The sequence below is a fragment of the Halictus rubicundus genome, chromosome 1 (genome assembly GCF_050948215.1).
Source record: "Halictus rubicundus isolate RS-2024b chromosome 1, iyHalRubi1_principal, whole genome shotgun sequence".
NCBI classification, from domain to species: Eukaryota; Metazoa; Arthropoda; class Insecta; order Hymenoptera; family Halictidae; genus Halictus; species Halictus rubicundus.
In genome coordinates, this window is record NC_135149.1 from 21,915,894 (window position 1) to 21,937,518 (window position 21,625).

General features: G+C 46.3%; 1 protein-coding gene across 1 annotated transcript; it reads left to right on the top strand.

Annotated features, from left to right (window-relative positions):
• Positions 1 to 1,660: 1,660 nt before the first annotated feature.
• LOC143361608 (uncharacterized) lies at positions 1,661 to 7,631 on the top strand. The gene is made up of 9 exons (XM_076801157.1): positions 1,661 to 1,681; positions 4,808 to 4,924; positions 5,280 to 5,396; positions 5,465 to 5,626; positions 5,754 to 5,996; positions 6,095 to 6,320; positions 6,403 to 6,715; positions 6,796 to 6,899; positions 7,252 to 7,631. The coding sequence occupies exons 1-9, from the start codon at positions 1,661 to 1,663 to the stop codon at positions 7,629 to 7,631; spliced, it is 1,683 nt and encodes a 560-aa protein (XP_076657272.1).
• The last annotated feature ends 13,994 nt before the right edge of the window (positions 7,632 to 21,625 follow it).

Consider the following 21,625-nt stretch of genomic DNA (forward strand, 5'->3'; position numbering starts at 1 on the left):
AAAAAAATGAGTAAGCTCTTTGCAAAATTATTTCTGTCTTCTTTAAAATATAAAATATACCCCTAACAGGGGGAAACAATTTTTTAAGAGTCTGTGGTAGCACACAGATGATTGGTTTGTCTATCAAGAGTCTATGAAAATTTGTAACGTAACCCTAAGCGACTCTAGGTTTTCCGAGGATTCTTGTCGAGCGATCCCGCGAAAAAAGATCGACGACAGGTGACTGCAACGTTGTTAAACGTGTTTCGCAGAGAGCGGCGTGCAGTCGCAGAGGAGACAACGTTCGGCGTCGGGCGATAAGGGAAAGGCGAAGGTGAACGTGCTGATAAGGGACAAGATGAAGAAGAAGAAGACGAAGCGAGAGAGCGTGAGAAAGCGACGCGATCCGATTAAGTTCATCGCGTACTACGACTACGACGACGACGATGTCGAGCAACAAGTTCGCGACGCCACGGGCGAACAGGAACGGGTTAAAACAAATTCCGGGCTGAACGCGATCCACTCGAACCAGGGGCTCGGTAATCACGCGTGCACTTCCCGATCGTCGAAAGTTCAGAACCGTGACACCTAAGGTCTCGCGAAGTCGGATCTCGAGAACGTTCTCGTTGTCGATCGTTCGCTGAACCATTATCGTTAGACTGCGGATGTTATGCATCTCTAACAAAAATGAGCAATTTCAAACGATAATCGAATTGAAAAAAATTCGATATCAATATTCAGTCTTTTCTCGATATATGTCGCAAATAGAGGTCTCAAAGAGAGGCCTCGGACGCCGAGGAGTGTAAGCATAATCAGGTACTACGTCCAGCGTGGATCGAAGAATAGTATCTCCTGGACGATATATGTCGCTGGCAAGACCCGCGTTGTTGACAAATATCGAGAAACCACTGTAATTACTTTTCACTCACTGAAATCAATTAACCCTCTGCACTCGGAGCTGAATTCACAGCACAGCAGCATTCAGCACACTTATAACGAGTGCAAAGGGATAAATCAAGAAGTTTCTTGCGAGAAACACAGAAAGTTTTGGCACTAAGATTCGCAGTCTGATTATCGTAGACTACAAAAAAGTGTTCACTGACTTTCGCACCACGACAGAAGCCGCTGCACCGCCGGTCAAAGTTGATCAGCAGGAGGAGGAGATGGAGAAACAGTGGAGGCGGAAGCAGAAGATGAAGAACAAGAATCCTGTGCAGTATTTTCAACCGGACGTGGAACAAACGACGAACAAGACGACTGAAAAAGAATCCTCGGACTCGTCCAATGTGGGAACCATCGTGTTGGATCTGGAGGGGTCCAGGCAGCAATCAGGCAGGTTAGATCAAGGTGAAGACGACGTGATCGTGGAAGAACCATTGCATGAGCTGTATTTTAAGACTTTCGAAGTTTTTTGAAGTTTACGAGAAGACGTAAAAACAATTCATTGCTCCGTGAAAAATTTAGTTACAATATAGAAAACCTTTGACAAAATAATTTGTACGTTGGCACACAAAGCACCGAAAGGTCCATTTCAGAAAATTTGTGAAATATGCTTTTCTTCGAAGCATTCATTCAATTGGAAAGAACGATTTACCGATGTTCTTTAAGGTCAAATAAACGTCGCGACGATAATGAAATGAAGCTCCTGGACGACGTTATCTTGGAACCAATTAAGTATATCATGAACATGGACGAGAGGATGGTTCCTGGGTCGATGGACAATGATTTGAACGACTGCCAGTGCATGGATCCCAAGTATTCTCGAGTTGTAATCTGTACAATGATCGATTAAAAATATGGATTAAAATATTGTCTACCTTGCAGAAATGACAAGAAGCAAAACGTAGAACAACCACTGTACGAAGAGATGAAGCAGTTGTACGATTGGAACGAGGACGAGGTGAGGATCAAGCCGAGGATCAAGGGAGATCAGAGATTGTACCACGAACCTGACGATAAAGAAGATCCAGCGACGAATATGGTTGTGGAACCGGCCAGAGATCGAGCTGAGAGTCCACAGAATGAGAATAGAAATTCAGTTTCTGGTAAACTTCTTCCTACCCCATCGTGAAAAATTCACAATTTTTTTAATCATAAGTACACTTGTCACGAGGAAAGAGAATGATTTGATTTTACCATGTACAACAAAAATTTGCAGCACATGCACTTACCCTGCTTCTCTCAAGTATATTTCTTAAAGGGGGTCTTCTGGTCTAGAGCGTCATTTCGTAGGCTCTGTTTAGGAATTTTTTTAAGGAAACCGGACGACTATTTTGCATTGAGATTTTGCATACATATTCGCGATTGTTTGGACTATATGCCATAATTTTTTGAAGTCGAAATATTTATAATTGCATGAGTTATAGTAGAGTTATAGTCTGACGCGATTTCAGCCTTTCTATTGATCTGAAATAAGAAAATACCATTTTCATTGGTATGAACGTAATTATGACACGAACCGAAGGATATAAGACGTATGCTTTGAGAAAATGCTAGACCAGAAGACTCCCTTAAGGGGGGAACCTTGTGTAAATGGCCTGTTTTTCAAGAATGTTTTTTGAAAAATGTAATGCGTAGATTGATTTAAAATTTGAGGTATCATTCATTAATGTTATATTGTAAACAAAAATATTTTACTGGTGCATTGGCGGCTTGAAAATGGAATTCTGGAAATGCGCCATGCTGCGTACAGTGCACAAACATGATCTGGAACAAAAAAATCAATATGGAATCGTTAGTTTATGCAACTACGCACAACGTGGTATTCTTCTTTTATTAAAATTTGCAAAATTGCAAGAATGGCGAAGTTTTGAAAAAAAAACGGATTTTCTGTTAATAACAATGTTTTAAATAAAAAATTACAAAATCGGAGCTCTTCATGTTGTGGCCAATGATTTATAGAATATATATACTGAGTTTCATAAAGATCGAGTAACCAGCTTTTGAGCTACGTTGCAAGGCGTGCGAAATTTTGCGTTTCGAGAAAAATGCGTTTAAAGTTCAAGTAACAGAAAAATCGTGAAAAAATCCTAGTTCATTTTAACTTACCGCGGTTTTTTCCTAATCTGCGATTTCAAAAAGTTGTACTTCAGCCGTTTTTCCTTTTTTTCGAGAAGCACGAGCCTTTCCGACGAGAGCCAATACGACCGTTCACTTTATTTTGAAAATAACGTACAAGAACATCTCTGATCACTGTCTAACATTTTTTATCGTATTCCTGTGGAAATTTCCTCTCAATTTAAACAAAGAAAAAAAATGCTCAAAAATTTAATTTTATACAAGATTTTCCCCCCTTAAAAATAATCAAGTACACAGACGGCCACTTTCGAAATGAAATGGAACGGTCAAGGGGTTAAGAAATGGGTTTTAATGATTCGCGGCAACAGATTGAGATCGATGACGTTGTTCAGACCCGAGCCCGAACCTGCTTCCTCTGTTGGTGGTGCAGGACAAGCCTGGTAGCGCGGCGACGTCGGAAAAATCGTCCCCGGCCGAGTCGTCGCAACAGCTGGATAGCAGCAACGTTTCCCGTAGTAATTATTTCGCCCTTAAAAGCACGGACGATATGTTTAAAGGCGGGCCGGAGCAAGCGAACAGCAGCACCGCCGAGGAAAAGTTACGAGTAACGGCCGGTATCGGGGCCGACGGCGGCGGCGGCGGCGGGCCGCGTGTACAAAAGGTGAAAAACCGCACCTAAGCGTTCCCGATAAATTATTGCCCCGACTTACTTTCCTTTCGCTCTATAAACCTTGAATCGCAGGTGAACGGAGGCAGAAACGACGAGGAGGCCGGGAAGAAGGACGCCGTTGCCGGTTGGTCATTAACAGGCGGCCGGCAATATATTGACACAGATTCGCGGTCTCCTTACGAAAACCGTAAATATCCCGTGCCACCGGCAGCCCAGTTCCACCGGGAACAAGTCCAAAATCGAGATCTAGCGAAACAAACGATAATTAGCCCGAGGGATCTGCACGAGTCTTTCGTGGACCCGTCGGACTGGCTCGACAACCTCGACGAGGACATGACTGTGAGGCTGGGCAGAGGTTTGAAGACCGTTCAGCGTTTTGATTCGTCCAGTCCCAACCTGACCGAGAATTCGATTTCATTCTCCAATGAAATCCCTCGAGCAAGTTCGAACACTCCGAAACCGGAAACTTCCGAAGTCGGTTCCGTCGTGGATCCAGCTTTGAACCCGCCGAGTTCAGGGATAAGGAACAATGCCAGAGTCAGACGGCAGGCAGATACTCGTTACGATGCCGGCGAGCATCAGCGCAATTTCGATGCTGCTGACTACAATTACTCGCCGGATCCTGAGGGGAACAATCGCCGGCAGCTTTCGAACTTCAACACCGATGTGGAGTACGATTATCCGGAGGACAAGCTGGATTATAATTATTACACGAAAGCTGTCAGAAGTGCTAAACCGAAGAAAGTAGACAACACGAAGAAAAAGAAGAAGAAGAAGAAGAAGAAGAAGAAGGGTCGAGGACACAAGAAGAAGAAGAAGAATGGAAGGAAGCAGAAGTCGAGCAACAGGAAACGCAGGCATCACAAGAAACACTCGGAGGAGTCCAAAGCGAAGGATCACCAGAAGAAGCATAAGAAAAGAGTGTCCAAGAATTTGAACCGTCATACCAATGTTAAGAAGAGTAAAGCTGATCACGGTGTAGGGAAAGGGCATCGTCAACAGCCGTTGCATGACAGGAAGAGACATCGCAAGGAAATGGCTGTCGTCGATGTGAGCGATTTTGTACTGTCGGAATTGACGAAGAGGTAGATGATCTCTATTCAAAAGAAGGGTATACATTTTTAGAATCCAAAGGATCAGCAGAAGAAGGTGGTCTCGTTGCTCCTCGCTGCAGACAATATGCAAGATGAATCTCAAATGGACGCTGCTTTTCATGGCGAGCTTGCAGAGAAGATTGTGGAGCAAGTTTTCAATCAGGTACCTTCGAGGCACCTGTGCTTTTTTTTAGTAACAGTGTTGCAATTCGACTGGAAAGCTGATCTTTGTCTTAAACACATTGTCTTTTCTAATCCTTGTATTATCGAATAAGTTGTATTGAATTTCTGTGACTTTTATGGGCATTGGTGTGTTTAGCACCCAACGTGCTAAAAAGCTGGATCTTCTTCAAAACTGAGTGTCGATTGCGGCCCAATTTAACTCTGAATTCTATAAGGGCGCTTCAGGGACGTAAAGGTGCACCGATGCTCTTAGAAGAACCCAGACGGAGCTGACATTGTTCGGTTTCAACACGGTTTGCGCGTGAAAGGGCTGAATAAATTTTGAAACTGTCCAGGTGCACGAGAACGAAGACCTGAAAGCGTCTCTAGGCCCAGGACTCGATCAAAGTCATAAAACCGAGGTCGCTGTGGCGACCAACAAGAAATACCGACAGGCTCTCGACGTTAACGAGGTGAGTCAACGAGTCATTATTCATTATTGCTGTGTCACAAAGAGAAACGAAATGTTCAATTCCACCAGACCAAACACACGGAGGAGTTGACGAAGAGAATCATGCAAGTACTGAACAGTTTGATGTCCGAGGAAGTTGAGAGGAAGACCTGCACGCCTCTGCCACCTGATCTGAACGAGTTTCTGGGATGGATGTTGGACGTCAAATCTGGGGGAACTCCTCAAGAACAGGTAAGAGTCTTATCAGCGTCGCGATTAATTGAAATAATCTTTTAGGAGCCTCTAGAGCCTCGCGGCACTTACTGTGGCTGTCTTCAAAACTTCTGTCTCGTGTTTCCCGTTGAATATTTTGTTCTAGGATTTTTCAACAGCCTCCAGAATATTAACAGCTCCATTGACCATTTCGTTCCAGTTGACATTCGTGCCCTTGGTGCACTCGGTAGAACCAGCTGTCCACTTTCTGCAGGATAAGTTCCTCTTCCAATCCGGTTCGGGGGAAAACAAAGAGGAAGGGGACATCAAGGAGATGCACAAGAAGCTTCAATTAATAGAGGGTCTGATAAGAGATTACCGCGCATTATCAGAAACGGAGAAGTCGAAGGTTCAATCTGTTCGTGACTACTTGGCAAGTACCAACCGCCCTTAACGCTAGGTTTACGGGGCACCGAAAATCCTAATCTTTACGCTTGCTTTCTCCAGGGGAAACAGGTGAATTCCATGCTGGAGTACGTCGACGCGAAGCAGGGAACAGAAACGAAGTGGTCTTCGCCGAAAGAAATCGTCCGTCATCATCCCGAGATGCGAAACGCGTCGAACGGCAACAGCTTCAAGGATCGAACGCGTTTGTCTTCGGCATCGAGCGTCGCTGATACGCCGAAGCTGTCCAGAAAGAGTATCACCAGGGGCAGGAATGATCTCCGAGACAGTATGTCGCAGGTTGCGCGAGCGTAGCGTAATTTGCCGCGTGTTCCCACCGTGGTGACAAAGGTCTGCCGTCCGCGTTTCAGGGCGCAGGGTCGTCAGAAGCGTGGACAAACGTCCAAAGCCTCGTAAAAAGCACAGAGCGAAAGGGGAACGTGAAAGGAAGCACACGAGACGTCACAAAGCTGCGAGTGCTATTGATCAGCCGCGACACAAGGACGCTGGCCGCAAAGCCGCAGCGACGCGACAGAAACGCGACCACCTCGACAACGATTTCTGGGCCTCCTCCCATCAAGGTTACGAGGCGCCCGTGATCTACAACTCCATGGACATGATCGACGCCGAACCGACCCACGAGTTCCCACAGAAATCGAACCCTGAAGACGAGAACTCGGAGAAGTATGCAGCTATCTGCATTGCGTTCCTAATTCGATTGTTTAAAACACTATTCGTTCTGGCACGTTCTTATATGTGCACAGGAGTAAAAGACAAGTGCTCGTTGAAGGTGATAGTGATTCCGAGTCGAGTAGTTCGGAGAAAGAGGCTGCGACGATGAAGAGTTCTAGTGTATCTGCGGGGCAGGGTATGTTAAGTAATCGCTAGCTACTAAAAAATTCAGACAGACGCTTCTTGATCAATCAAGTGTATGAAATTGCCGTGATCCTAGATGAAACATGGGACTGTGAACTTATTAAAGAAAATTTTGTCCGTTTCACGATTGCCGACTACTGTATTTTATGCATTTACGACAAAAATGAGTTATACACAAAAAGAATTTAGGAACCGGTTTAGCCTGTAAAAATTATAGAAGGGGAGAATGAGACTTCTATTTGGCTGCTGTTTCTCGCAACCGATGCAAACAATTGTTTTACATTAAGATTCGCGGACCAACAATCGTTAACCGGCGGACGTCGCGCGTTTATTGGAACTTTCAGAGGCAGCGGTCGAGGAGGAGCCGATAACGGGCAAGAACCAAGTGGAGGACGAGGTTCTGTTGCTGAACAAACGTCAGTCGTGGAAGAAGGAGAACGAGGAGCAGCTGGAGGAAGTCGCTTTCGGCGAGGACATGAGAAAAGGGTTGCTGGAGAAGGAGCTGTTCGAGAAGCTGACCGAGATCGACAAGGAGAGAAGCGGCACGGGCACCACGAGCAAGGACAATGGTTCCTCGATCGAGGGCAATGATTTGTGGGGGCAGCACGCGCCCGATCACACTAGCAAAGATTGCGATACTTATTTATCGGATGAGGACAAACTGCGAGCGCTCGAGGAGAAGATAAATGTTTATTCGGATAACGACCACGGTACACGGCCCTAGGACAACGGGCAGAACGGGTGGAACACGTGGAAGAAGAAAGTTCGAGAGAGCTTGCGAGTCAACAGCAAGTTGACGCCCGCGAGCCGATAAATTACGGGCTCGGCCCGAGATGTTAAAGAGACGGGGAACGCTCGATTAACAACCGCCGGATTGAACACTGAAAAACTGACAGTATCGAGTCGTGTTCTTACCCGGGAAAGCTCGACGAGTCGACGAGCTACACGAGCCCCGGGAAGTCTCGAAGAATGTCGAGCATCTACCCCGAAGTTTCGCCTAACTTCGGAAGGGAAACTAAAAGCGGAAGCGGATCCTTTTAATCGATGTCGCTTCGCCGCGTAATAAAGCTGCGGTCGGAGCTGCGCGTCCAGGTCAACAATTAATTTTCTAGCTGTACGAATTTATAATAAAAATTTTATTTGAGCATCTGGGCGGGATTTTTTTTCAGACCACTGCGTCCGTTGAGTTTCGAATTTTCGGTGGCGACCGAGCACATGATCTGCCGAATTTTCGCTGGTAATCGAATATGAGAATAAAGTAGCCACCGTAGGGATGGGAGGGGGGTAGAACGGTAGAGTATTTACAGGCAGAGTAATTGTATTTGCGATAGAATCGGAGCGATGCCGTGTAATATCGTGGTAAACCCGCCGCGGCTCGGCTCTGCTCTGCTCTGCTCTGCTCGGCTCGGCGCTGCGCGACGCGTCGTTGCCTGACAGCGGCCGTCTAAATAATTTCATCAGATACATCGATCGCCGATGAGCTTTATCGTAATTGACACGTTCGGTCTATCTGGCCGACAGCCGGCCCTGCGAAACCTCGTAAATCGTCCTGTCGTTGCGATCAACTGGACGGCCTCTCGCGTGTTTGCACGCGCGTACAACGGACCCGCTAATCTACCTACGAAAACCAGCCGGAGCCCTCGATTACCGAGAGCTAATTGCTCTTCAAGAGGCAACGAGCACCCATGAACCTCCACGAGTCCATAGAAAAATCCTAAAACCTGCTCAGATTCGAAAATACTTTGCTCAAAACCAGCTAGTTTGTCCTGGTAGGGCTTGTTCGATCGAATACAGTGCTAAGAGGTTGCAAACATGAGAGACAGTATTTTTAACACTAGGTTTACGGAGCATTAAAAGTGAATATTTTGTATCAGTTCATAAAAATAACAAGAACGCGCTACCCAAAATTTTAGCAATATTGTTAAAGTAATATATACCCAAAGAAATAAATTTTCTAAATAATTTCTCATCTATGTATCCTTACAATCTTAATATTTTTAAATTAAAAATATTCAAACCCGTCATTTTGACGGTTCCCGTAAACCTAGTGTTAATTTGTGCTGAATCGATGTAGAAGATACCCTGTAGCCTTTAATCGACGTTATCGTGGCCTATTGATTTCCTGCTGAGGTGTATCTGCGAGCAGAAAAATTTCGAGAGTAGAGAATTCGAAGCGTCTTCGAAAGAAAAATGTTGCACCCCTACCGATGCGTGTTGTCTCATCGAGTTGCCGCAATCGAATTTATTTAGATCTCGAGGGATTTCTATTTCATGCGCCGGAATAGAGATATGCGTAATAATGTCCGACGGAAATATTTTTATAGTTTCATTAACTGTGAAATGGAAAAATATGAAACCGGTCATTTGACAAGCGATAGTGTTGATAAAAGAGTGGCTAAAGAAAATATTGAGAGATACAGGCACGTTGTCCGGGGGTTAATGAATTAGGAATGTAATCGAGTCGGTTGATTCCGGCTCGGTTCGACGCGTAAAAGTCAAACATCCGAGGGCGTGAAGCGGACGATCCGCTTTCGCTTCTGGTTGTAACACATTTAAACAAGGTGTAATTGCGGTAACGAGGGGGCGGCGGAGGGGTGTGGATGGCGAGGGTTCGCGGTTTCTGCAGCGCGGCTTGAACCGAATAAAAATTGTATCGAACGATCGCCCGGCCTGCACCACGAGAGAGCTCATTGAACATTAACGCCGCGGCGAGGGTTCGCCTCACCTTGCCCGGAATACATTTATACAGTAAATTATCGGTCCCCGGCGAGACAGACCGACAATTTTCTCCCCTCTACGAGTTTCCCGCGCTATATAAGAGCCCGGGACCGACGCGAGAACGTTGCACAGCCAGAAACCGCGAGCCACCGGGCACACGAGGCGTTTCGGAAATTAGAGAACGATGCTTCTTCAATAAACAACAAGCATCCAATCGTGAAACGTTATACCGACGATCGTTTCATCGACAGTTCGTCGACACCGAATTTCTGCGACAATTTTTACCGGACGAGCGAGCGATCATGAGCACAGAATCATGCGAAAAAGCATATTCAAAGCACAATAGAAGTCCAAATATTCGATTGGACGTGTCTACTCCCATTATAAAATATTCAATTCAGAAGTTTTCTCCTTTTTCTGAGGACGATTATTCGTGTCATCTGGACGAAAATTATTATTTACAGTATTGTTAATGGCAATGAATTGATTCCACGCTGTGAATCAGGTCCAAATTCGGTCACTCTGCGCTGAATATTGCCGACGGGATTCGTTGTCGATGAGAGTCAAGGGCGATAAGCAGAATGAGCAAGTGGAAAAGGAAAGCCAGAGTCAGACGCTCGTATCCAGAAAGTCGCAGGGGGGAATTTTTGAAAAGTCGCTGCCGTAAACTTTGCAACTTTATTAAACCCGGCGAGGGGTGTACGTATCCGGTTTTATCATGGAAGTTCCTCCACGAACGAGGGATTAGTGTTCCGCGAGACGTCTTTACCCCCAGTGCATCAAGGAACGCCGGAAAACGCCGTGCGCGTGTTTCTCACCCCTTTCGAAATCACTGTTCCCCATTTCTCTTACATTCGTTTTAAACAAATCTCTCACCTGCAACGAAATAAACTATAACGACAATCTCCAAAGTAAAATCGAACGTCCATAAAATCACGGGATCCCTCTCGTCGGTGTAACTCGCACACCGGCGGTCTCAGTACGTAAAGGGTTGTTTCTCGAGTAAGACGCGCCGGTAGATTCGTTGGAAAAGTTGCATCAAAGCGATTGCATAAGCGCCGGGCGAAACTGATTAAATCTCGCCACGGAGAGAGAGTATCTCATCGCGACGCGGCATTCTCTCTCACCGTCTGCGGGACAGCGGGGAAAAAAAAAGAAATATGCATTCGCGGGGGGGCATAGGAGGAAGGAGTAAGGTGGAGGAAGGGGGTGGCCACGAGATATACCCGAAAAGTTTCCTCGTAAAGTAAGTCCACGCAGCGGAATTCCCCCGGGCCAATTAAAGTCCCGAAATCGGACTAAGCGCTCGCTTATGCAGGCGAGGGCAAGATGGAATACGGAAAAGGGACGGATCTAACAACCGCGTCGGCCTCCGCCTCCGCATCCGCGTTATTACTTATTCGACTCGAGGATTTTAAGGGTGGCCGACGCGCGCGCGGATTTATTTAGATATTCCGGCGGCGAGCATCTGCTCGAGGTTCGACTGGCTCTCGTCTTTCTCTCTCTCTCTCTCTTACTCTTGGCACGCTCTCGCTCTCGTTCCGCATTAATATACGGCCGGAGGAAGAGGGAAAGTGTGGTGGCTCGGAAACCCCCGCTATTTTTACATAACATTAAGTTGTTCCGTGTAACGGAGCCGCTCAGCTCCGCTCCGCGCCGCTCCGCAACGCTCTGCACCGCTTTAGACGTAGACTGCTCGGTGGTTGGGTCACTAATGGGGGTTAAAACGCGGAAGCGTGGCGCCGCGACACCAGACCTTGTCGAGTGAAATTTTCACCGATCGACTTTCACCCTTTCCAGTCGACGCTCCTCAACGGTACAGGCCTCAAACGCCTCTCCACACGAGTAGTCTACGGGGTTTTCTAGTCGACGATTACTCGCCGCACGCACTCTCTCGACACCTGTGTTTTCGTTCGCGGGAAAAACTCGCGGATAGCCGCCTATCGATTTGCTCCGGATGTCGCCGAGACGGCCGACTCGCGACCCGCACGCGATGGATTATTTTTAACAACGCCCGCCATGGGACCGCGAAGCGTTAATCTTCGAATTTTTAGGGGATCGCGGGAGAACGGAGACGAACAGTCCGGGACTACAATGGACCCGGCGTAGATTCATCAATTAGAGTGTACACTCGCGACAAGTAGACATTGTTCGACGCGACGACCGAGCTCCCGATCGTTAGCCTCACGTTAGCCACGCTTTCTCAACGATCGCAATTTATTGCGATCCAGCCGATCGGACCTCTTAATTAGAGAACGAATTCGACTGCGGAATTATTCACGAGAGCTCGCTTCCATGACGATTATGCCAGGCTGCATAGATACCCGGAGCTGAATGAGTCTCTCCCGATCGCGTCGTTTATCATTCGCATCACTCCGTTTCTCGTGTCCTTTTTCTTTTTTTATCCAGCCGTAGTTTTATTTCGTAAGCACGGTCACGATTCGACTGCGAATTTTATGGATTTCTGGGGAAAACGAACGAGTGAGAAACAAACCCGTAAAGGCGGTTAGAGGAATTTAAGAATGTTGTTACATTCTTGGAAAAAGAAATACAATTTTTATCTGACTTCCATTTCTTACGATCCACTTGGAAAACTTTTATCTTCAATGCAGATTCGCAGCCTGTAAACGTAACGACAGACGCTCGTTTCGTTCGATCAATCGCCTAACCAGGATTGGTATCCCAGTGAATTCTGCACCGTTGATAAAGTCCACCGCGAAACAAACTCCGATTCGTTTTCCACGGTCGGGGAAACGCTGCAACGCGTTCGACAACAAAGAGGTGGTTGCCGCGGCTATTGTTCCGGCCGAGAAGAACGAGGAGCGAATACAGAGAAGAAGAGGAAGAAGAAGGAGAAGAAAAATGTCGGAAAACGAAGAGGAAAAGGCACCGAGTAAAAATCTGTAGGCGGAAAGGGAAAAGTGGGTGGTGGTTTGACCGGTGGGACGGAGTCTGGCACGCACCCCCGTATGACAGATGGTATTTTCGCGTATCATGATCGCGGCTAGGATAGTTTCCTATATCGTGGAATATACAGCCCCGGCCTGGCATCGTCGACATGTCGATAGCAGGCCTCGCCGTGCGATACATCCACCGATATCCCCGTACCATGAGTATCCGCGGACCATCCCCTTCGTTCGACCGCTAAATGGCCAACCGGAGCCACCCCCATGGTGCTCAATTATTGATACTTACCCCTCGTGCCGCCTAGCGTTTCCCCGGCTGCATGTTCCCGATGCGTTGTGTCCTTCGATCCTGTCTACGACGATGCATCCATCCTGCGCCAAGGACCAGGCTAGTACGCGACCATTTTCCTAAACAGATTCGCGCGATAACCAACCGACATCCACGCACGTTTGCTTTCGCAAGGCTATTAACCCCTTCTCACATTATTCTCATTATTTTCTTTATTTCTTTGACACAACGGTTACGTCTTCCTTGTTCTTCATCGATCCATTTGCATCTAAAGGACTATCATTTGTAAAACGATGCCCCGAAGAGAATCACGAATGAAGGATCTTTAAAAATGCACGTATATTGTTTCTATTTGTCTCTATTTCGGGGGGTTAATCGAAATGAAATTCTCATTTCAGGATCTTCACGCAGAATAAAATATTTCTGCACTGTCATTTCGATAATTCCAATAGATTGATCTTATCCTCCGTTCCTGTTTCGTCTCGTCAACGCATAAAATCCGCACTCTAGTATGAATTTTTATTCCCGCTATTAAAATTAATCTTCGGAACGGTTCACAGTGTGCGGCTAGAAAACTTTGGAAGATTAAATGCGGCAGGATAAAAGATTGTAATTTGCGGTGCAGGGAATATTCTTGCAGGCTCCTTAAGTTGATCCCAACGAAGGAGGACAGCGCAGCATGCGCTGAGAAAGAGAGACAGAGGCGCAAGGTACGACAAAGTTTCCGAAGTATCGCGAGCCGGTGCGGCTGGCAAATGGAAGCGGGGAGCAGCTGAGAACCGCTGCCGTTCGCAATGGCCTCGATTAACCGTTTGACCGGCTAGAGCGAGTGGTCAACGTTTTCCAGGCGTCCTGTTCTCGGCCTATTAGATCTGCAGGAAGCCTGGCGCAGATATCCGGCGGCTGACGTGCCGTTTCAATGTTTCTTTACATCGAATTCCGGCCGGAGGACGAACCTCGGTGAAAGATCGACGGAAAAGGGCAAAAAAAAAAAAGAAGAAAGACGAAGGAACAGAGAAACGAAAGTGGCGGACCAACTACTGATTAAAAGTTTTCCACTCGGTGCTCGTTCGTTGCGCCTCTGAATCCGGTTCGATCGTTCGCCGTTGGATTAATCGCGGGGCCGTCTTCGATCCCGAAGGAAACCAAAAACCGATATCAGCTTCGATTCTGTAGCTGCGCGAACAGTCGTCGAGGAAGGAGACGTCGCGGGAGAGCGAAAGAGAGAGAAAGAGAGAGAGAGAGAGAGAGAGAGAGAGAGAGAGAGAGAGAGAGAGAGAGAGAGAGAGAGAGAGAGAGAGTAGACAAGAGCAGAGGAGAAAATGAAAACGAATTTCCCCCCGGTGCGCGTCGCGTTGTGTGCCACCACCGGTCCTTGGAAAATATGATCCACCCCCGCGGTCTTCTTCCCCGTGAACTTTAAGACATTCGTCTATTCGAGGCTCGTTCGTCAAGCGAGCCGAAGAAAACGAAAAGAAAGGGAAAGAAAGGAAAGCGGGCTCCATAAAGCGATCGGAGAGACCCTCCCGCACCCCCTCGACTCCCTTACACCCTCGCAACCTCCTTACCACCCCCTGTCCATAGACGCGAGGAGCCGCGTCTCGCCTCTAAGTGTATTAGACTCGCGTTTCGGGTCGTGGAAGAAGCTACGGGGGTGGGTGCGAGCCGGAGGACGGCTCCGAAGGGTGCGAGAGGGTGGTCCGAGGCCTGTACCCCGCTAATGGCACCCTCGGGGTATTCCCGGAGAACCCTCTCGTATTTATTATTTAGCGAGGATACCGGTTGAAGCCAGAGAGAGAAAGAGAGAGGGAGAGAAAGAAAGATAGGAAAAGAGACGAACCATGGAGAAAGAGGGTCGAACAGGAAAGAGAAAGATAGAGGACGCGCGAGATGGGGTCAGCTTTCTGGCAGGCCAGGAGGATTTATCCGCAAACATCACACATCGGCCCAAGACTTCCGTCGAGCACGATTTCGGGAATGGAAACCGCAGAAAATTAACAGTGACACGTGGCTCGATCTGGACACGTGTTTAGCCGGCCGCTAACCATGAAAAACGAGGCTACGGGGCTTCGAGCCTCGCGGTGTTCGATTTGATCGAGACGCTACGAGTCGACCCCACACAATCTACAGATATTAGGTCAGCCGATGGTTTCGCAAAAGCGGGATCGATATTTTGCTTCTGACTTTTTAAGCCGCGCTGCCAAATCTGAGGGAATCGCTTCGGGGTATAGAGACTTGAGCTGGTGGAAATTGGGTTACTATTTTTGTGCTTGATTGTGGCAGTCAGTACAGCTTAATTACTGTCCATCATCTTGCTGTCCCTTACACTGATTATATTAGACTACGGATTTTTACACGTGTAGGATAAAAAGAGTTCGTAACTATTCGAAACTGTTGCATTATTTCCAGCTTGCTACGGTTATTGTGAAACGAAACAAACGCCTGTATAACTCCTGAAGCTAGAAATGAATGCAGACAATTTTTATTTTATATTAAAATCCAGATCTGTCGCATTTCTACAAATTGCTGACGCAAATACTGTCTGGCCGCTTGCGGAGATAAGTGTGTACAGAAGGAATTGTTTCTGGCGCAAGACAGGGATTCGCGGCATCGGAAAAGTCTATCGTGTAACCGAATAAATGCGTTGCGAGAACGGTTCGGAGCCCGTCATTAAAAATGCGTTACACGGGAGCGTGTGTAGGGAAAAAAGCGGTCGAAGATTCGCGGAGGACGCTATCAATCGGAGGATCGATCGGCAGATTACGCGAGCGGCAAAACAACTGGAAAAAATATCGAGACAAAAACGGATCGGCTCTTTCGCGCGCGCGTTTCGGTGGAAGGGGGTGGTTTTCGGTGGTAGGAAACGAGAAGGGTAGGATGGCGGAGTAGGGGGAGGAGGAATCAGGAAAATCGGAAACAATTGTCGCTCGTGTGTAGGCTTTCGAGGAGAGGAGGCTTGTGCGCGCGCAATTTGCGCGTCAGGAAAATGCATGCTTCGATGGCAGCAGCTGCGGGACGTTATTGATACTACATTTCTCCCGATTTGACGAATTGCCCGGTTCGACTAATGGTCCGAATACGAAGGCCCCCGGCTCCTGACTCGCGGCTTCCTGGCCGAACTGTTGACCCCTCGTAAAACCATAACCCGCTCATAATTCTCCGGGCATTTCGGTCTGGAGAAACCGTCGCGTCGCAGGGCGCGCGGAGAAAGGAAAAAACGAGAACGAATCGATGGCGGGAGAGGCTGCGGCCGGTTTTCTTTCTGCTTCGATTCACTTTCGAAAAATCGATGCCATGCTCGACTCCCAGCTGAAGCTCGCGTCACTGTTACTGGCAATTTAGGATATTTACAGGGCTCCCTTGCCACCGCGAATCCTGCGGGACGCTGTGGAACGGTGGACGCTATTTTCTGTTTGTTGGCGGCTCCAGATTACAGATCAAATTGGAACACTACGAGATAGAAACTGTATTCGATTTTTGTGCTAATATTTTCTACTCGTAGTAACCTCTATCGTTCCAAACAAATTTACCTATACTAGATCTTTTTTACCAATCAGAGAAGAATCAATATTGAACGTGTCGGCTACCGAGCCACAAAAAGTACGACATTGAAATAGGTAATTTATTAGAAGAAACCAAGTCTGCAGAGTTAAATTGATCATACGTTCTTTAACCCTTCTCCACGCTACAGACCCTAATAAAATCAATTTCTACGCCTGATCGAAGAACGTTATCGATTTCAGTGAAACTGTTTAACCACTTATGCGTGGAATTTAGTTTTAAAAACCCCCCACAGTGTGCGGAATTAAAATCAAGCAATGACGTGTACACGCGTCGAACGCAAGGCAAGATGGTCCTATTATAAATTTTGTTTACTTTTTTTCTATTTTTCTATTTTTTTTAATTTTATTTTTTAGTGGTCCTTTTATATAATGATATTCTTATTGTATTTTATTAAAATTTCGAGTTGTTATAGTCAATGGTAATTTTATATTTTTCACGACGAGTATACACGTCGAACGCACCGTAATAGAGATTTGATTTGACGTGTATACACGTCAAACACGCTTAACTGGTTAAGAGCAGCTTGCAACAAATTCTGGGAATTTTTGTGTCTCTGCGTGCTCTCAAAGGGAAAGGCCAAGAGAGCAAGAGCAATCGAGGGTTAAATAGTTGATAATCGAGTTAAAAGATGATCGATACGCTCACCAAGAGAAGACGCTGCTTCCTGCTCCACGGAGGGTACAAACAGTATCGCCGAGAGGAACAAGATGGTGAGCAAGAAATCAACGTCACAGAAGCGGCAGGGTGTAAGTTAGGAAAAATAGGTCGATTAAGATTGTAGGTCTCCATCAAACTGTCTCTTAAAATATTCGGTGGCCGATCGAAACATAATCTGCGAAATGGAGGCGAGAGTGCCGGTAACCGAACACACGTGTTACACGTATCTGTCCGAAAGAGAAAAGGGAACTGAGGTATGCTCAGCGGTAGCCAACGATATCGTCGAACCTAACGAGACGGAAAAAAAACGTCAACAAAGACACATTCTCCCGGCGAGTGTACTCTAAGAATATATACCAGCTGCGACCTGGTCTGCCTGGTCGCGGATCATCGTCAAAAAGTGTAGAAAATCGACAATCTTGAACGTTCAGTAATTGTTCAATTATTCGATAATGAACAAGTAAAATTGCAATTTTCAGCAGGGGGAGAACTCATCGAATGATTTAACTGGAAATTAATTAGTTTCCGTACACGTTTTGTTAACCGACGAAGTTTAACCTCTAACGAATGTTAATTAACATCCAATTACAAACAGCTTAAGAATATCATGGGTCATTATTATACTTTTTAATGAGAAATTAACAAGTTAAATATTGGCACAGTCGGCGGAGTTTAGTGTCGCCATCTTGACGCGATACTGCGAACCAAGTTTCGCGTTTCTGTTACCCACTGCGAATTATCGATCGCTTTACCATTTAATTTTGATTAAATTTTTCAATTATTAAGATATTTGTATGAACCTCCATATCACCCTCTTTCGTTCAATAATTATTACTAATTGGTAAATCGTATTGAAAAGCAACGGTGTATAAGGTGTTTCCCTATTTACGCAACGTTACGCCACATTACCAAATAGTTTCCGCTCCGGGCAGTTTGTTAATAAAAATTTCCGCCTGGCACGGAGCGTCGAGAGCGACAATTATTTAGCTGGGGGGTCCGTGAAGCTTTTTTTCTAATTAGGACATCGTCACAATTAAGGCACTCGTATTTCTTATTCTGCCCCGAATTGATTCAGAAAAATGGCCCCCGAAGCCGTGGGAGAAACGAAACTACATTATGCACAAGGAACCGTTTTGCTTGCAGCATTCTCGGAATGATAATGGCATCGTTTGAAGTGTTCGCGTAATTAATGAAGCTAAAAACTTTTGACCGTTAATTACGCTGTCCATTGTGCCCGAAGAGTTCTTTCTTTCTACGGGGAGCACCGTAAGAATGCGAATAAAGAGCACCGGGCCATATTGCAATCAAAGAATATCTCGCGGAATAAATTATATTCGCACTTTTCTCCTCGATGTCCAGTAATTGCACTCTCGCGCGGAATGCGCTATAATTGCCAAACATACCTATCAACTTCCACCGCTGATATTTATAAATCTCCGCGATCTATTTCGACTATCGGAACACGAAACAAAATGTCTCCTTTCCGATCAAAAAAACAGTAGCACAAGACTATCGACTGCACGGATCGCTACACAGCTACAACAACCATTGTCCTACGTTCGATTCAGAAATCGTTATTCAACCGATTGTTCGGATAGACGGGCTTTTGAACCTTCGGGATTGTTCCCGTGAATGGTACTGCTTTCTTACATTGTTGCCCAAAACTAACCTTCCGTTTCTTTCCTCCTCTATTAACAAATATTTTGAAACGGAACGTAGACCCTTCTGATTAACCATCGAACCACCCTGGGGCCTCTGTTTGTTCATGGGACACTGTAGCCTTTTCCGGCAGCCCTCTTAGCCCTCGGCTTTCCCGGTGGTCAATGAAGGACCATGGTTCCCCTTGAAGGACTGCTCGCCAGGAGGTTAGCCAAATTTGACCGAGAGGGCCAAGGGATGACTTAGGAGATCCCTCAGGGACGCTAAACAATTAGGTCATCCCATAAGCCCTGCCGTTTTTTTTTTAGGACAATTTTAACTTCTGTTCCATTTTTTAAATTCGTACAGCACGCAATGCCAGAAATGAATTTCGTCAACCGTCATTCGCTAACTTTAAAATAAAACGGGAAATATTTAACACGCGTGAACGACAAAGGAGGACTTCTGAAACAATTTTGCAGGTACCAATTGCTTGTGGAAGGTCGACGTTTTTATCGGGATAGCTAGGAACCAACAATCGATCGGTAAGGGACCGCTCTCGCCGAAACGGAAGCTCGCTGGATAAGAGGCCCGCGTTCCCCATAACACGCAGCCAACGAAGAATTTTTATAACTAAATTTAAGGGTAATCAGGCTCGCGATGGTTATCCTCCATTACCCGCTCGAAACAATCGCGTTAATAGAACAGAAAGCCCTCGAGCACGAGGGAATCGCGTCGCTGTTTCCTCCCTGAAAATTATACCCCTACGCTTTAAACGGTTATGAACCGAGCTAACCACGAGCCCGGAGTACCTGCCTCGGATACTACCTAGTCTTTCGTCGTCCCTGAACCTCGGCATCCTTTGTCCAGGTCCTCTGGAAAATACCTGACCCACGAAAATCTCCGTCGGTCGTCTTTCGGTGACCATTCGTCACGTTCCAACCCCCTTGAAACCCCATGAATCTTCTCCAAACAGCAATAGAAACGCTTTACAAGAGTTTGGCCATTTAAATTTTATTTATAATCCCTGCTGTCGTAAATGCAACCTGTCATCGAGACTCATTCTATTGAAAATTGTCCTAGTTTCTGTTGCTAAGCTGCCCGTTTGCTGAGTTGATTAATATTCCGGAAAACAGAAAGCAGAGACAATTGATTAAAAAGTCTCGCCAAGTGTTCCTTTTAAATGGTAGAAGGTAATTATCAGTCAAGGGCTTTGTAAATGTAACAAAAGAGGAGAGGGTTAATAGCATTGGCCTGAGAACAGCGAAATTATTGCCTACAGCTTACTGACCTATTTAAATCGGTAAGTAGGTAATAATTAGTCTGCGGGTGTCCGACGGATTATTTTTCAAATAATAGAACTCGTTCTGCCGGCTGTGCAATTTCTTCCGGAATAAATACGTTAGCTTGCAGGTATTGGAATCGTTATAACAATCTGTCGATTAGAAAATTCTTCGTGGGAAAAGTAAGTTACCTGGATCTCGATCGATTTAGCCTAGATGACTAAACTTTCGTAAAAATCACGGTCGGAACATTGAATCTTGTGAAATCGGATGATCCTTCAGACGTCTCAATCAATTCACTTGGTTTTAAAAGAACCCGCTCTGTTGCTTGCAGGATAGTTTATTTATCTCAGCTTAATTATCTCAGTTGCATAGCCGGTCAGTCGTGAATTATTTTACGAGCACCATACCGTCGGACAAATTGATGTCGCCAAGTGAGGCATTGTTTTCGAAGAATGCGAGCTTTAAATAACCACCGGAGTGCATAATGAAATTATTAAGACCGTTAGAACAGTATAGACGGAACAGTTGTCTCGTTCCAAGCGTTCTAGCAACACCGTAAAGGTTCTGAAACGAGCAACAATGAAAACTACACAGCCTGCAACCTTCGAATCATCACTAGACTGCGGCTTTCATGTGTTTGTGACAAAAATGAGTAGGTGTAATTCGAAACAGTGAAAAGATTAAAAGAGTTTAACAATGTCGACATACCATTTTTAACATATAAAAATTACTAACGAGCAGAATAAAATTTTACTCAGCTCCTATAGGTTGCAATTGATGTATAAAAATTTTATGTTGCGCAAAGATCCGCAGTCTAAAAATCACCATAATGCATAATCAAATTGATAAAATAGCTGGAACAATAGCTAGTCGATTCCGCTACCAAAGGGCCATCCATATCGCGTTCCGTAAACGCCATAAAGATCCTCGAACCAGCAACAATTGAAACAGCGGAGCCTGAGGTGGCAGATTACACTCCTGCCGGCGGCAATTACAATAATCCGCGAGAGTAGGAGCATTCTAACAGGTCCGCTTTCCATTTCTCAGCGAACAACGAATGCGATCCCGATGCACATAGAGAAAGAGAGAGAGAGAGAGAGAGAGAGAGAGAGACCGTTTAACGACACCGCATGTGATCGGGTCTATGCAGTTGTTCGGGTCGTAGCTCAGTCGAGTGGGTGGGCCTGACATTCGCGGTCCCAGGACCGAATCGACGGTGTCTGGGTACGAGGCTGGCTAGGAGTGACGGGTAGGGGGCGGGTGGGGTACAGAGAAAGAAAGAAAGAGAGAGAGAGAGAGAGAGAGAGAGAGCGGCGTAAGAGTCGGGGGCCCTGAGGGCCCCTCACCTGGGCCCGGTACGGAGGAGCGAAGAGGGGCTCGAGGGGGCAAAGGCACATTCCAAGGCAGAACGGCTGCCAGTGAAGGTGGAAGGCACCGGACTCAGTCTCTCACGATATTGCGCTGCGCTGCTATCCTCTCGGTCGCTTCCTTTCTTCGCGGTGCTCTCTCTCTCTATCTCTCTTCTATCTTTCTCTGTCTTTCGGTGTGCGCAATCCGTGGGACCGTTCTCTACGATGCGATACTCGACCCTCGGAATCGGATTAACGAGCGCTCTCCACTCAGTGCTGTGCATGTGATACCCCCGAAAAACCGTGTGTTC